Genomic DNA, 15,784 nt, shown 5'->3' on the forward strand with positions numbered 1-15,784 from the left:
TTGCTCACTTCCGGTCATGAGTTCTGTTTGCTGTAGTTTTTAAATGCTCTTTTTAAATAGACCCTGTAGACTGTTTGCTGTCACGCGTTGCTTAAATAGACTCGGTCTACTGAATTAATAGAGTTTGGTCCTCCCAATATTTAGTTGGAGGAAGTTTCTGCTCATCCAGTGCTGGATGTCAGACAAGCAGTGTGACAATTTAGAGAGAGTGGAGGGGTCGAGAGTGGTGGTGGTGAGGTAGAGCTGGCACAGTGGTGTCAATAGACACGCTGATCTTGGCTATTGCCCAATGTGGAACTACAGTTCCCAAGGTGCAGTGCGTGGTGTGGCCAGTGCTGCGTTGTGATTGGTTTTCCAGTCAGCCGTGTCGGTGTCAGCAGTAACAAAGCCCTTGGATCCTGCGCAAGGTTGAGAGAGCAGCTCCAGTCACAGCTCCAAAGCCCCTTTAATAGTTCTAACAGACCAGAGGAATCAGTGATCAGTTCAAGCGCAGAAACAGAACCAAGCACCTGGGCTTCACCGAAAAGCCCCTTGTCCAGGTGAGAACCAATCCCCGCCCGAATTCAGTGCCGGCTACCCCCGTGGGCGAGAATCCCTCCGGCCGCTCTGGGTGATTTTCTAAGGAACAGGGGAATACCTAGCTTCACAGTTACACAGTTCAAATATTTATTAAACAAAAATATTATACCTTTAACGGTAATATCTCGAGACAGCCCAATTATTAACAATCTATTGCAGTTTCTTTCGCCCTCAAGTAACTGACCCCAACCAGTTTCAATCTGCCTTTTAAAAACATGAACCCAGACTCAGTGTGGGGAGTTAGGGACTGACTCCAAACAGGGGAAGTGTTCAACATCACAGAGCCCCAGAAACAACTGGCCCCGCCGCTTAATAATTCAACTGGAACAGGGTTTAAAACGGGAGCTGCGCGCATTAATCGGACCGGCAGCAAATTAAAGGCAAGGTGTCATTTTATTAATATTGTGCCGAGTTTTATTTGCCCTCCTGAGTTTTAAAGGGGGTGACTCAGACTATAATAGAACAACTTCTCTTTAATCCGGGGCAGGGTGTAAAATGCCGCTTTCTTCCCCTCTTTCTCATTCATCTAATTCACTCTTTACTCCGCCTCAGGAATATTCTCATCAGAAATGTATTTACAGACTGAAGCGCAAATCATATTTATCAATTGTAACACCAATTTTAAAGGGATTGACAAATCCAGGGCTGTCTTGCTGCTGATTTAGAGAAAAGGACGTCAGTCTATTATGAAATATGTATTTTAGGGGGAAACGTTTATTTTAAAATCTGATGCAGTATATCAGAGAGTAACAGCGCGTTATCAGAACGATTCCGGCCGAAGTGCATCAGCTGATTCCTATCTCTACAATCCGCCCCTCATTTTTCTGGGGTAGAACACAGGCTAAATATTCATTAAACGCAAAAATCTTCGGAATCTTGGAACTTTCGCTTAACAGATACTCCAATTGGAGATTAAACATTTTTATATTAAAGGTTTAAGATTTTAATAATTTAATCCGCCAAAAGCAGATTTAAATAAAACGAAATAATAATCTGACTCCATCCAATTCCTGGCCCCACCCAGTCATTTGCATACCGGGTAATAAATAGACCCGGAGTCTCGGGTTTGCAGACACTGTAACCGGACCGGGTCCCGGAGTTTACAGGAACAGCGCACGGTTCAGTCGGAAATTTGAGCGGCGGCTGTTGGCGCTTCTCCGGAGGAAATGGCTCCTGCGATGTATCTCCTGTGGGCTCTGCTGATCCATTTAACAGGTGAGAGATGGATGGTTTTAGTCACGGGTTTATCCGCAACTAAATCGGTTCAATACCGAGAATCGGACGGTTTTCTCTCCGTGTTTATTGAAGCATTAACGTCCTCTTTGTTCCAAGTCTCTGAATGAGTTGATTTTTTTCTTTTATTGAAGGTGTCCTGGCGGCTCCCGTCCTCAATCAGTCTCCAATATCCGATCCTGTCTCCGCGGGTCAGACGGCCCGGTTACAGTGTGCGATGCAGAACGCGGCTGTGGGGAGCAAGTATGTGTACTGGTACCGACAGCGCCCCGGGGAAGCTCCGGTGTGGGTGATAAGACATGATACAGATGGTGATATATACCGAGGCACCGGCTTCACGGATCGTTTTCAACCTTCCAGAGACGCCTCCAGTAACAGTTTCATTCTGACCATCGGAACCCTGGTGCCCGGTGACTCCGCCGTCTATTACTGTGCTGTGTGGGACTCGGGCTACATCTTCGGACCGGGGACCGTCCTGAGTATAAAGAGTAAGTGACTCTCTCATTCTATCATTCACATTGTTTCAATTATTATTAATTTACAGTCGCTTTCATTCCCGGGCGCCAGAGAAATCTCCATTCAGTGAATTTTGACGATAGATCTATTTATACCCAAAACATGTTAAACTGGTCAGAATTGGAATTATTGAAGCGCCTCGGGGAATAATACTGCGCTGAAATGAAGTTTGACACCATTTCTTGCTCCCATTCAATAGGGGAGATGAGGAGAAGTGTTCTTTTTACGCAGCGAGTTGTTGTGATCTGGAACGCGCTGCCTGAAAGGGCGGTGGAAGCAGATTCAATAGTAACTTTCAAAAGGGAATTGGAGAAATACTTTGAAGTTATAAATTAACGGAAATAGTAAAAAGGTTTTGAGAAAACACTTTAGGAAGAATGTCAAGTCCTTGGAGAGCGCGCAGAGGAGATTCACTAGAATGGCACCATGTGGAGAGACTGGAGAAGCTGGGATTGTTCTCCTTAGAGCAGACAAGGTTAAGGGAAGATGTGATGGAGGTGTAAAAAATCATGAATGGTTTCGATAGAATAAATAAGGAGAAACTGTTTCCACTGGCAGGAGGGTCGGTAACCAGAGGACACGATTTAAGATAATTGGGAACAGAACCAGAGGCGACGGGAGGTGATTTTTTTTTTACGCAGCGAGTTGTTGTGATCTGGAACGCGCTGCCTGAAAGGGCGGTGGAAGCAGATTCAATAGTAACTTTCAAAAGGGAATTGGAGAAATACTTGAAAAGGAAAATGCAGGACTTTCGGGAAGAACAGGTGAGTGGGAATAATTGGATAGGTCTATTCAAAGAGCCGGCACAAGCACGATGGGCTGCATGTCCTCATAGGAGAACTGATTGATAAAATAGTGACAGAGGGACAAGAGGAGGCCATTCAGCCTCTCGAGCCTGTGTGAAAAAGAGCTTCCCTCCTAAACGGCCCGGCTCTATCTTTAAGTTGATCTCCCCTTGTTCTTGATTCCCCGACCGGGGTAAATCGTTTCTCTGTGTTTACCTGATCGAATCCTTTTTCACATTTTAAACACCCCGGCCTCGTAATTTAACCCTCGAAGCGCCGGTATCATTCGGGTGCGGCAGGAGACAGAGAGAGAGAGAGAGAGAGAGAGAGAAAGCTGTGAGCTACACTGTGAGGTTCTGACAGTGGACACTGAATATGTCCCTATGTTACACTGAGACTTGAACAGGAGACTATTGCAGGGCTGTGGGGAAAGAGCAGGGGAGTGGGACTGATTGGAGAGCTCTTTCAAACAGCCGGCGCTGGCACGATGGGACGAATGGCCTCCTCCTGTGCTGTGTGATTCTATGCCATGCATTTCTTATTTCTTTGTGTATGTAGAATTATATCTATTGTCCAGAGTGGGGACCGTTTGATTTTTAAAGATTGACCGGAGCCGGCGGGAGAGCCCCCGGGGAATCCCAATCCATTTACGGACATTTGCAACTTTCAATGTTGCTGCTGGTTTTATTCCTGTGGCGTATTGTCCCCCTGACGGCAGCCGTCGGGTGTCCGGCTCTGGGCTGGGAGAGAGAGAGGACCCTCCCGAGACCCGCTGTCCCAGCACACAACCGGTTGGATCGACTCCCTGTCGCCAGCAACACCGGGACTAGTCGGGATTGTATTCACTTGCCGGGACTAGTTTTATTCTGAAATACGTGTTCAGATATTTAATCTGTCTGAGCTCATTATTCGCAATCTCCCCGCTGTTTATAGAGCAGAATCGGCGCTTTACCATGGAGCGGCGCAGTGACAATTACTGACCAGCCCCGTGTGTGTGAGTGAGACTGGATGATGTTTGTTGAAGGGAAATTTCTCTCCATCTCATTCTCTCGCTGCTGACCCTCTCCCCTCCCCCAGGCTGTGTCTGCTGACTCTCCCTGTCCAGTGTCCCCGGGGATAGCGCCGATTCTCCTGGGTTGATCTGTCGGGTCCCGCTACCGCCCAGTGTTGAACGGATCGCTCCGGGACCAGCGAGACTGAGCTGATCCCGAGAGAGAAATCAGTTAACCCGCGCGGGGAGGAATCCTTACTTGTCTCTGTAGCGAGAATCTTTTACAATCCTTGATCACCCTTTCACTAGAAATATTGAACAGTGAAAACCCTTCATCAAACCGGGGAAAGCGAAGGCTGAGGGGTGACCGAATAGAGGTCTTTAAAATGATGAAAGGTTTTGATAGAGTAGACACAGAGAGAATGTTTCCACTTGTGGGGAAGAGCAAAACTAAAGACCATCAATATAAGATAGTCACCAAGAAATACAATAGGGAATTCAGGAGAAACTTCTTTACCCAGAGAGTGGTGAGAATGTGGAACTCGCTGCCACAGGGAGTGGTTGACGAGAATAGTATAGATGCATTTAAGGGGAGGCTGGATAAACATATGAGGGAGAAGGGAATAGAGGGTTATGCTGATAGAGTTAGATGAGGAAGGATTGGAGGAGTCTCGAGTGGATCATAAACACCGGCATGGACTGGTTATTCCGAATGTCCTGCTTGTGTGTTGTATATTCTGTGTCATTCTGTGTTAACTATTTACAATATTGTTAGACAGAGTCAGTGCATTAATTCCCAGCCCGTGTACAATGTCCTCTCTTTATTCAGTGAACTCTTCAATAGCCGGAAACAGACCCGGCTCAATTATCATCGCCGCAACATTGAAAGCGGATCAGTTTCTAACACGCAATTCTGAAAAACATGAATTGAAAAAAAAAAACCCGAATCTTATAGAATGATGCAGCACAGAAGGAGGCCATTCAGCCCATCGTGCCCGTGGCGGCTCTTTGAAAGGGCTGCATCAGTTTGAGATATCAGAACATATGTGGACTCTCGGTGAAAAGCGGGTCACAGCTCCGTGAATTCACCTCTTTAAAGTTAACACTGACCGCATTTTAAGGCAATCAAACCCTTTATTATATTAAAGTAAAAAGGGAAAGAACTGCAATTATAGGAAATTAAATAAAAACAGAAAATGCTGGGACTACACGGCCGGCCGGTCAGTGTGTGTAACGGGAACAGACAGGTTAGTGCGGTTCCGGGGGTGTAACCTGCACCTGAACTGGTCAGTTACTGATCTTTCCACCTCACACATGCTGACTGACCCGGTCTGTATTTCCAGCATTTTCTATTGTTACTTTACAAGATAGAAAGAAAGAAAGAAAGAAAGACTTGTATTTCTCCAGCTCCTTTCACGACCTCAGGACGTCCCAAAGCGCTTTACAGCCAATGAAGTACTTTTGAACCAAGTCACTTTATTAATGTGGGTAACAGAATTGTCAGAGGAGCAGAGGAATTAGAGATTAAAGAATTTATTGGAACTCCTGTATTAATCAGTAATTTATTTTAAAGTGAATATTGTTCGGGGATTCTTTGGTGCCTTTGATTTCAGATCAGAGCGTCCCACTGCTGACGGATTCCATCAACTAATGAATTTTCTCTCCCCCCACACACAGGCAGCGAGGATCGAAGCCCCTCGGTTCTTCTCCTCCCTCCCTCCTCGGAAGAAATCGGCTCGGGATCGGCCACTCTGTCCTGCCTGGTGAGTCGCTTTAAGCCGGGCTTGGTGCGGCTCCGCTGGAGCGTGGATGGCCAAGAGACAGACAGCGGGGTGACGACAGGCGCCGTGTCCCCGGACAGCGATCAAACCTACAGCCTGAGCAGTTACCTGAGAGTCCCCGCCGCCGCCTGGAACAAGGGCTCAAGCTATTCCTGCAGTGTCAGCCACGGCTCCCTGAGCTCGCCTCTTCTCAAGACCATCAGCGCCTCCTCGTGTTCCGACTGAGGCGGTGCAAGTTGGCAGTGGAGTTTGATTTTTGCTGGTGTTTAATGTAATGGAACAGATCATTCAATGTGTGCAATCTGCATTTTTGCAATGTAATCGCTGTAGCAATTTCAGTTTTTGTCAAACAATCTCAATGTTTAATAATATCAGACGTCAGTGAAATGATTGTCCAGCTTTGTGAGATGGAGCTTTCGGTACAACTGTCCCCAATATCTTGTGTGTTAACTTTCGCTGTGTGTAGAATGGGGACAGATTCCCCTTTAGTCTGTGATCATATTGTGATTGGGAACTTGTGTAACACAGCTCTTAATAAACATGAAATGCTGCCACGAGCTTAATGTGGTCCGTCTTTACTCAGCACTCAAAGGGACATTGAGTGGATTACACAGAATGTACAGCAGAAACAGACCATTCAGCCCAACTGGTCCATGCCGGTGTTTATGCTCCACACGAGCCTCCTCCCAACCTATTACATCTCACCCCATCAATATATCCTTCTATTCCTTTGTCCCTCAAGTACTTATCGAGCTTCCCCTTAAATACTTCTCTGCTATTCCAGTCAACTATTGCATGTGGAAGTGAGTTCCACATTCTCAGCACTCTCTGGGTATAAAAGGTTGCTGCTGAATTCACTACTGAATTTATTAATTTTAAGGTTATGCCCTATTGTTCTGGACGACCCCAACAGAGGAGCAATGTCTCTCCATCTAACCTATTAATTCCTTACAAAATCCTAAAAACCTCAATGTTAAATCACCGCTTAACATTCTATATTCCAAGGATTACAAGCCTAGTTTTGAAATCTCTCCTCATAATTTAAACCTTGGATCCCTGGTAACAGTCTGGTGAATCTGCGCTGAACTCCCTCCAATATATCCTTTCTGAGATGCGGTGCCCAGAACCTGTACACAGTGCTCCAGATACTGGATTATTGAAGAAGGGTGGGAGAGATAAACTAGGATTAACATCAGTTGTGGGGGAGTTAATAGTGTCTGTCATTAAGGATAGAGTGACTGCACAATTATGCAAATATGAGCTGATCAGAGGGGGCCAGCGTGGCTTTGTTAAAGTTAAATCATGTCTGACTAATGTAGTTGCGTTTCTTGAGGAGGTCACTAATCAGATAGACAAAGGATTGTCTATGGATGTAATCTATATGGACTCCCAGAAGGCACTCAATAAGGTTCCACGTTAAAGATTATTGGCCAAGTTGAGACCGCATGGATTTGGGAGAGCCCATTGATCTGGGCTGGAGTTTGGATGGGAAGTAACAGACAGAGAGTCGGGATAATGAGCAGGAACTCAGATTGGCAGGATGTAGAATGTGGTGTTCCCCAGGGATCTGTTCCGAGACCTCAATCTTTCCATCGTATTTATTAATGAGTTGGATGAAGGAATAGAGAGTTGTATATCCAAGTTTGCAGGTGGTGTTAAGACAGGAGGCACAGTAACTTGTGTAGATGGGAGCAACAATTTGGAAGGGGATATGTACAGGCAGTGAGTGGAGTGAAATATGACAGATGACACTCAATGTGGGGGAGTATGAGGTAATCCACTGTGGATCTACTCCTGTTCCTACTGCCTGCGCTCCTAGATCAGCAAGTGAGGATTCTGAATATGTTTAATCATGCATGTGAAATGTCCAGAGAACACTGGACAGAGAGTGTCGCCAATGAGCATGTGCAAGGCTGGTGGGGGGAGGCGGGGGTGCGAGTAGCATGCGTGAGCACCAACGAGCTTACATAGGGGACACAGATTTAAGGTTTTGGTCAAGAAATTCAGGGGGGGATGTGAGAAAAAACGTTTTTACGCAGCGAGTGATGAGGACCTGGAACTCGCTGCCGACGGAAGTGGTGGAAGCGGAGACACTCAATGTTTTCAAGGGGAGACTGGATAGGCACTTGAGGGAAATAAGCTTGCAGGGCTACAGGGATAGAGCGGGGGAATGGGACTGACTGGATCGCTCTGCAGACAGCCGGCACGGACTCGATGGGCCGAATGGCCTCCTTCTGTGCGGTTATGACTCTATGACTCTATATTAACCCTGCGTGCGAACGTAATAACCGCACGTACTATGAACGTGCTGACGTACGATCACCGTGCTTACCTTGCATAATTAAACAGCTGTGCTTTGAGTACAATTGAGGTCATTCTGATAGAACAGGAGGTGCTAAGTGTATTGATAAATAACGACTATCAATCTCTCTATCTCTCGAGTCCACCAACATATGAAGGATAAGGATTATTCTGACACCACACATCACGGGGCTGTTTGGTTTCCAAACCTTCAGCTTCTGTAGATCGTTGCCAAGACCATATGTGTCATTTTGGCGCCCCAGCTTCAAAAGTAAAATTGATCCATTGCAGGCCATTCATTAAAGAGCGCCACGCATCATTCTGGGATTAGATTACGAGAGACATTGCTAAAACTCCGTCTGGTTCCGTTGCTCAATCAAGTATTGAAAGGGGACATCATCCAAGTCGGAAGATCACAGATATTGAATGTATGGTCAGGGTCTTTGGGCTGGACTGTGAACATGGAACTGGAGGATAGCTACTGGACTACACACGGGGCAGCAAAAGAGGAAAAGATGAACATTTCCCACACAGTATAGTCGGGATGTGTCAAAGGCTCCCTGTGGAGACACTTAAACCGAGATTTCCCCTAACTGGGCGTGTCCGTGGCGGGCGAGGTCATTGGCGGGTTGCGGCCTCACTGCTGGCTCAATCCCGCCCTCCGACATGACTTGCCCATGAATTGACTTGTTAATCCCGCCCAGTAAGTTTCCCAGCCAATTGACGGAAGCGGGTCTGATGACGTCATTTGCTGCCGCGTCATCAGCCGGTTTTCTTAAAGGGACCGTGTGCAAATTTACTTTGACATTTGTGCTATTCGTGTTCTGCAGCATTGAAGTGCTGCAAACATACACAAGCACTTCACAGAGGTGCACGGCTGCACCCAGGCTCTCCCATGACTCCCTCCAGAGCACGTAGGGAGGTTATTTTCCCTTCCAAAGAGACCTCCCCAGTTGACCAAAGCAGCCTGGTTCCACAATGCACAGGAGGACACAAGCAGGGACCAGGCTTCAGTGGCGCAAACCTTTCAGTGATCTCAGTAGAACACGCATTGTTAGTGCAAAGCCACTCTTAGCCTTATCCTGCTGTGTCACTCATCTCATCCCCATCATCTGTCTTCCCTATCCGACTCCTGCACAGCCTTACTCACACCAACTTAACTTGCACCTCCACCCATCCCACTTTATCTACATTCTCAGTTCCACATCTCATTAGCCAACCCTCACACTCCCCCTCATCCTAGTCCAATGACACCAACTAACAACACACAAGGGTAGGAACTTGTGTGTTTTAGCCGATTTTCATTTGAAATTTCTGTTCATGCGCTGTCAAACATTGAAATCTTTATTTTCAACACTTTCCGTTCTTGGACCGACTGGTGTTCTCCTTTGAAAGTAGCTTAGTGAGTTGCAGGGAATGGTGAAACATAATCGTACGCCCACCCAACAATGCTGATGAGTGAGAAAGGAATGGCTTGGGCATTGTAGGGATGCTTTACGTTGTTAGTGTGGGGTGGTACCAACCTGGCGCATTATGTGGCAGCCATATGGGTGTGAAGTGTTAAATGAAGTAAATCTGGCCACGGTGAGGCCATCCCTGATGCCCTCTGCCCTGTGCTGCATGAGCTGATTGTGGAGAAGGTTGGCGTTGCTGTTGGTGCTGCTGGTGTTCCTGGTGATGCTGGTGTTGCAGCTGATCGTGCTCAGATTCCGAGGACCAAGGTGAGAGGGTATAAACCGTAGCCATGCTGGTGGAATAGATGGCCAGTGAACTATAGACGAGAGAAGGAATCTGTCAGTGCTGCGAGAGGTTGTTCCAATGAGGTGACGCGAGATAGAGAGTTTGCTCCAAACACTTGCAAACTGCATAAAGCTCAATCTGCCTTCCAAATGCAGTAAGCAACAGCTTTTGAGCTTGGAAAGTGAACAGCTGTGAGATGGGAGCTTTTATGGCACATTTCCAGATGTCAAGCAATGAGATGATTCCATGACCATTCAATTCCCGCTCAGCTAACGCGACGTGATACCCGAGCTGCATGGACTTTGTTGGTGAGCTTTTAAATTCTAAAGGTGACCTCATAATGACTGACTTGCCTCCCCTACCACAGCGTGTCAGGACTGCTTAGCGCTGACAGACCCAACATTTTAATAATAATAATAATAATAATCAAATTTATTGTCATTGTTAGTGCACAAGTGCAGTACAACGAAATGTAGGCTTGCAGCTCCCGAGAGTGTACATTTAGATTAAGACATTTAAACATTCAACATTCATTTGGCTTGTAATACATTAACATAAACATAACCATAATAAAGTGCATTGGCAGATGTGCAGGCTTTAGAATTTATTTGTGGAATTCAGTTGGATGACAGCCCTGGGAAAGAAGCTGTTCCTAAATCTGGTCGTACGGCTGCGAATGCATCTGCAGCGTCTCCCAGATGGCAGGAGGGCGAACAGACTGTGGCTGGGGTGGGTAGGGTCTTTGATGATGGTCTGTGACCTCTGTAAACAGCGTTTCTGGTATATGTGCTCTATGGTCGGTAGCCGGGTGCCGGTAATGCATTGGGCAGTTTTGACTACCCGCTGCAGGGCTTTCCAGTCACAGCGGCTACAGCTGCCATACCATACCGCCGATTCTCCTGGGTTGATCTGTCGGGTCCCACTACCGCCCAGTGTTGAACGGATCGCTCCGGGACCAGCGAGACTGAGCTGATTCCGAGAGAGAAATCAGTTCACCCGCGCGGGCAGGAATCCGTACTTGCCTCTGTAGCGAGACATTTTACAATCCTTGTTCCCCCTTTCACTAGAAATATCGAACAGTGAAAACCCTTCATCAAACCGGGGAAAGAGAAGGCCGAGGGGTGACCGAATAGAGGTCTTTAAAATGATGAAAGGTTTTGATAGATTAGACACGAGAGAATGTTTCCACTTGTGGGGAAGAGCAAAACTAGAGACCATCAATATAAGATAGTCACCAAGAAATGCAATAGGGAATTCAGGATAATATTCTTTACCCAGAGAGTGGTGAGAATGTGGAATTCGCGATCACGGGGAATGATCAAGGCGAATATTATAGATGAATTTAGGAGGAGGAGTGTGAGGAAGAAGGGAATAGAGGGTTATGCTGATAGAGTTAGATAAGGAAGGATTGTAGGAGGCTCGAGTGGATCATAAACACCGGCATGGACTGGTTATTCCGAGTGGCCTGTTTCTGTGACGTATATTCTGTGTAATTCTATGAAATACATTGAGAATATTGTTTGACAGAGTCACTACATTAATTCCCAGCCCGTGTACAATGTCCTCTCTTTATTCAGTGTGCTCTTCAATACCCGTTAACAGACCCGGCTCAATTATCATCGCCGCAACATTTAAAGTCGATCAGTTTCTAACACGCAATTCTAAAAAAAATTGAATTCTTAAAAAAACTACCGAATCTTATAGAGTGAGACAGCACAGAAGGAGGCCATTCGGCCAATCGTGCCTGTGGCGGCTCTTTGAAGGGGCTGCATCAGTTTGAGATATCAGAACATATGTGGACTCTCGGTGTAAAAACGGGTCACAGCTCCGTGAATTCACCTCTTTAAAGTTAACACTGACCGCATTTTAATAAATCAAACGCTTTATTATATTCAAGTAAAAAGGGAAAAAAGTGCAATTATAGGAAATTCAATAAAAACAGCAAATGCTGGGAATACACGGCCGGTCGGTCAGTGTGTGTAACGGGAACAGACAGGTTAGTGCGGTTCCGGGGGTGTAACCTGTACCTGAACTGGTCAGTTACTGATCTTTCCACCACACACATGCTGACTGACCCTGTCTGTATTTCCAGCGTTTTCTATTGTTATTTTACAAAATCGAAAGGAAGACTTGTATTTCTACAGGGGCTTTCACGACCTCAGGACATCCCAAAGCGCTTTACAGCCAATGAAATACTTTCGTCCCAATTGACTGTTGCATGTAGGCAAAAGAATTGGCAGAGGAAGTAGAGATTTAAGAATTGATAGTAACTCCTGTATTAATCAGTAATTTATTTTAAAGTGAATGTTGTTCCGGAATTCTTTGGTGTCTTTGATTTCAGATCAGAGCGTCCCACTGCTGACGGATTCCATAAACTAATGAATTTTCTCTCCCCCCACACACAGGCAGCGAGGATCGAAGCCCCTCGGTTCTTCTCCTCCCTCCCTCCTCGGAAGAAATCGGCTCGGGATCGGCCACTCTGTCCTGCCTGGTGAGTCGCTTTAAGCCGGGCTTGGTGCGGCTCCGCTGGAGCGTGGATGGCCAAGAGACAGACAGCGGGGTGACGACAGGCGCCGTGTCCCCGGACAGCGATCAAACCTACAGCCTGAGCAGTTACCTGAGAGTCCCCGCCGCCGCCTGGAACAAGGGCTCCAGCTATTCCTGCAGCGTCAGCCACGGCTCCCTGAGCTCGCCTCTTCTCAAGACCATCAGCGCCTCCTCGTGTTCCGACTGAGGCGGTGCAAGTTGGCAGTGGAGTTTGATTTTTGCTCGTGTTTAATGTAATGAAACAGATCATTCGATATGTGCAATCCACCTTTTTGGCTATGTAATCGCTGTAGCAATTTCAGTTTCTGTCAAACAATCCGAATGTTTAATACTATAAGAAGTGACTGAAATGATTGTCCAGCTTTGTGAGATGGAACTTTCTGTACAACTGTCCCCAATATATTGTGTGTAACTTTCGCTGTGTAGAATGGGGACAGATTTCCCTTTAGTCTGTGAGCACATTGTGATTGGGAACTTGTGTAACACAGCTCTTAATAAACATGAAATGCTGACACGAGCTTAAAGTGGTCCGTCTTTACTCAGCACTGAAAGGGACATTGAGTGGATTACATAGAATGTACAGCACAAACAGGCCATTCAGCCCAACTGGCACATGCCTGTGTGTATACTCCACTCGAACCTCCTCCCAGCTTCTTCATCTAACACTATCAGCATAACCCTCTATTCCCTTCTCCCTCATGTGTTTATCTAGCTTCCCCTTAAATACATCTATACTATTCTCCTCAGCTATTTCCTGTGGTAGCGAGTTCCACATTCTCACCACTCTCAGGGTAAAGAAGTTTCTCCTGAATTCCCCACTGGATTTATTGGTGTCTCTCTTATATTTATGGCCCCTAGTTCTTGGTCTCCCCCACAAGTAAAACATTTTCTCTGTGTCTACCCCATCAAACCCTTTCATTATTTTAATGACCTCTATCAGGTTACAGACATAGTGAGCGGCGAAGGCATAAACGGATTTGAACAAGGGGATGACAATCTTAAACTGGGGCCTTGGGGGATGAGGAGTCCCTGCAGTTCAGCAAGACCGTGGATGGTGAGTGAGTGGGAGTTGTGGGGGATGGGCTACCGGCGGAAGAGTTTTGGATGAGCTCAAGATTACCAGGAGTCTTAGGTAAGGGTGTCCTGAGCATGGCACAAGTCACGTTAGGAGGTAACAAAGGCTTGGATGAGGGTTTACCGGCAGGTGGACTGAGGTAGCGGAGGAAGCACGGAAGGTTAGCGAGTTGAAAGTAGGCGGCCTTTGAAACGGACATGTCATGGGCCGGGGAACTCAGATATGGGTGGAATACAGCCCTGAGATTGCGAACAGTCTGGGTCAATTGAGACCGGGAAGGGGGTGGAATCAATGGGCGAGGGTGGCGAGTCTGTGGCGAGAGAGAGAGCGTGCTTCCCTCGGGAAAAGATTCCCTGGTGAAAAGTTCCAAAACACTACATGGAGACCACCTTCAAGTACAGGTGACCAGTTCTGCCACCTCGCTTTCAGATGTTCTCAGCTTCAGCCAGATGTGACCTGGAGCCAGCAGAGAGTGGACATCCTGGCATTTCCCAGGTGCAAGTGGTTTGGCGCTATTTTATTTCAGTCTGGGGCAGAGCTCAGTATAGGCGTTACTAACCGGTACCCCTCCCACCTCACCCCTCCCGCCGGTACATGTACAGTTACGGTCAGTGAGATAATCTGCATAACAGTGCTACATAAGAGTGTTCCTCAGAATCAACACAACCCATAGTTCAGGCAGGGAATCGTGCACCTTATTTTCCCCGTTAGGATCTTAGGAAGAGGAAGAGCCCAATCAGCCCCTGCAGTCTGTTACAAAGAAAAGGAGGAGGCCATTCAGGCCCTGGAGCCTGTTACATAGGATCAGGAGGAGGCCATTAAGTCCCTCGAGCCTGTTCCGCCATTCAATTAGGTCATGGCTGATCTGTATCTTAACTCCATCTACCTGTCTTGGTTCCGTAACCCTTAATACCCTTAAATCTATCAATCTCTGCTTTGAAATTTGCAATTGACCCCCAGCCTCAACAGCTTTTTGGGGGAGAGAGTTTCAGATTTCCACTACCCATTTTGTGAAGAAGTGCTTCCTGACATCTCCCCTGAACGGCCTGGCTCTAATTTTAAGGTGATGTCGTCTTGTCCTGTACTCCCCCCACCAGAGGAAATAGTTTCTCTCGATCTACCTGATCGACTCATTTAATCATCTTGAACACCTCAATTAGATCGCCCTTCAATCTTCTATACTAAAGGGGATACTAGCCAAGCCTGTGCAACTCTCACCCTTTTTGTCCTCAGTAGCGTTTGGTTTGTTATCTTATGCCGTTTAGTGTATATGCTCAACAGTGAGTGATTTTACTCCAATCTCTCCAGATTTCTCCAGTCTTTAATGGTAATTCCATCTCCTGACGGTTTGTGACTCTACTCTGAAGCTGGTGTAGGGCTGGGATGTCTCCCACCTGCTATGGGGCGCTCTATACTCAAAAGTTAGCCAGACTACAGATCAGTTTCCATCTCACAGTAACGTGTAATACTGATCGGGAATTCTGGCCTAACCAGACCCCGAAGAGGAGTGCTGTGTTGCCGGACTGTGAGCCAATGTAGGTCAGTGAACACAGGGGGTGATGGGTGAATGGGACTTTGTGCGAGTTAGGACACGGGCCAGCAGAGTTTACACCCCTGATTATTTTCCTTTACAGAGGCTGTGATACCAACATTCCATAACAACATTTACCACGAGCGACCCCTCCACCACTACGGGCTCCACTGAAGTCGTGAATTGATTGCACATTGTGGGTATCATTCTCCATTGAACATTGCAAGATATCTGGGAGTCACATGAAGGAAGTGGCCCTCACGCTGCTTCCAAACCTCAGCTCGAAAGTGTGAAAAGGAGTCGCCAGGGGGTGACAGAGAAACGCCATCAGACACACACACCCTTATCACATGTTGCCTCCAGGGGGCGTTTGGTTAAGTAAACGACCCCCTATATAGACTTCAGCTATATAAAGATTGAATCATTCATCTATTTTGCGACTAATTGACTGGAAATATTTAATGAGTCATTGGGATGTCAGAGCGATAAAATGAATGTTGTTTCACATTGTTATGATGAAATATTCAAGTACGTTGATGGTGGTGTTTGTGAATTATAGCGAGGTACATAAGAACATAAGAAATAGTATCAGGAGTAGACCATTCCGCCCTTTGAGTCTGCTCCGCCATTCAATAAGATCATGGCTAATCTTTTACCTCATCTCCACCTTCCTGAACTATCCCCATATCCCTTGATTCCCTTAAT

The 15,784-nt window shown here is 46.6% G+C and overlaps 1 protein-coding gene across 1 annotated transcript in view; it reads left to right on the forward strand.

Annotated features, from left to right (window-relative positions):
• The first annotated feature begins 1,649 nt into the window (after positions 1 to 1,649).
• The window catches only part of LOC147086455 (immunoglobulin gamma-1 heavy chain-like), a 52,434-nt gene continuing 38,299 nt past the window's right edge, over positions 1,650 to 15,784 (forward strand). The window contains exons 1-4 of the mRNA XM_085978255.1: positions 1,650 to 1,794; positions 1,947 to 2,300; positions 5,782 to 6,108; positions 12,332 to 12,594. Coding sequence (XP_085834381.1) covers positions 1,746 to 1,794; positions 1,947 to 2,300; positions 5,782 to 6,108; positions 12,332 to 12,594 — 993 coding nt within the window. The 5' untranslated portion in view covers positions 1,650 to 1,745. The remainder of the gene's footprint in view (positions 1,795 to 1,946; positions 2,301 to 5,781; positions 6,109 to 12,331; positions 12,595 to 15,784) is intronic.

Source organism: Somniosus microcephalus, unplaced genomic scaffold (assembly GCF_052327205.1).
Source record: "Somniosus microcephalus isolate GS21.2 unplaced genomic scaffold, FLI_Smic_1.0 unresolved_chr7, whole genome shotgun sequence".
NCBI lineage: Eukaryota > Metazoa > Chordata > Chondrichthyes > Squaliformes > Somniosidae > Somniosus > Somniosus microcephalus.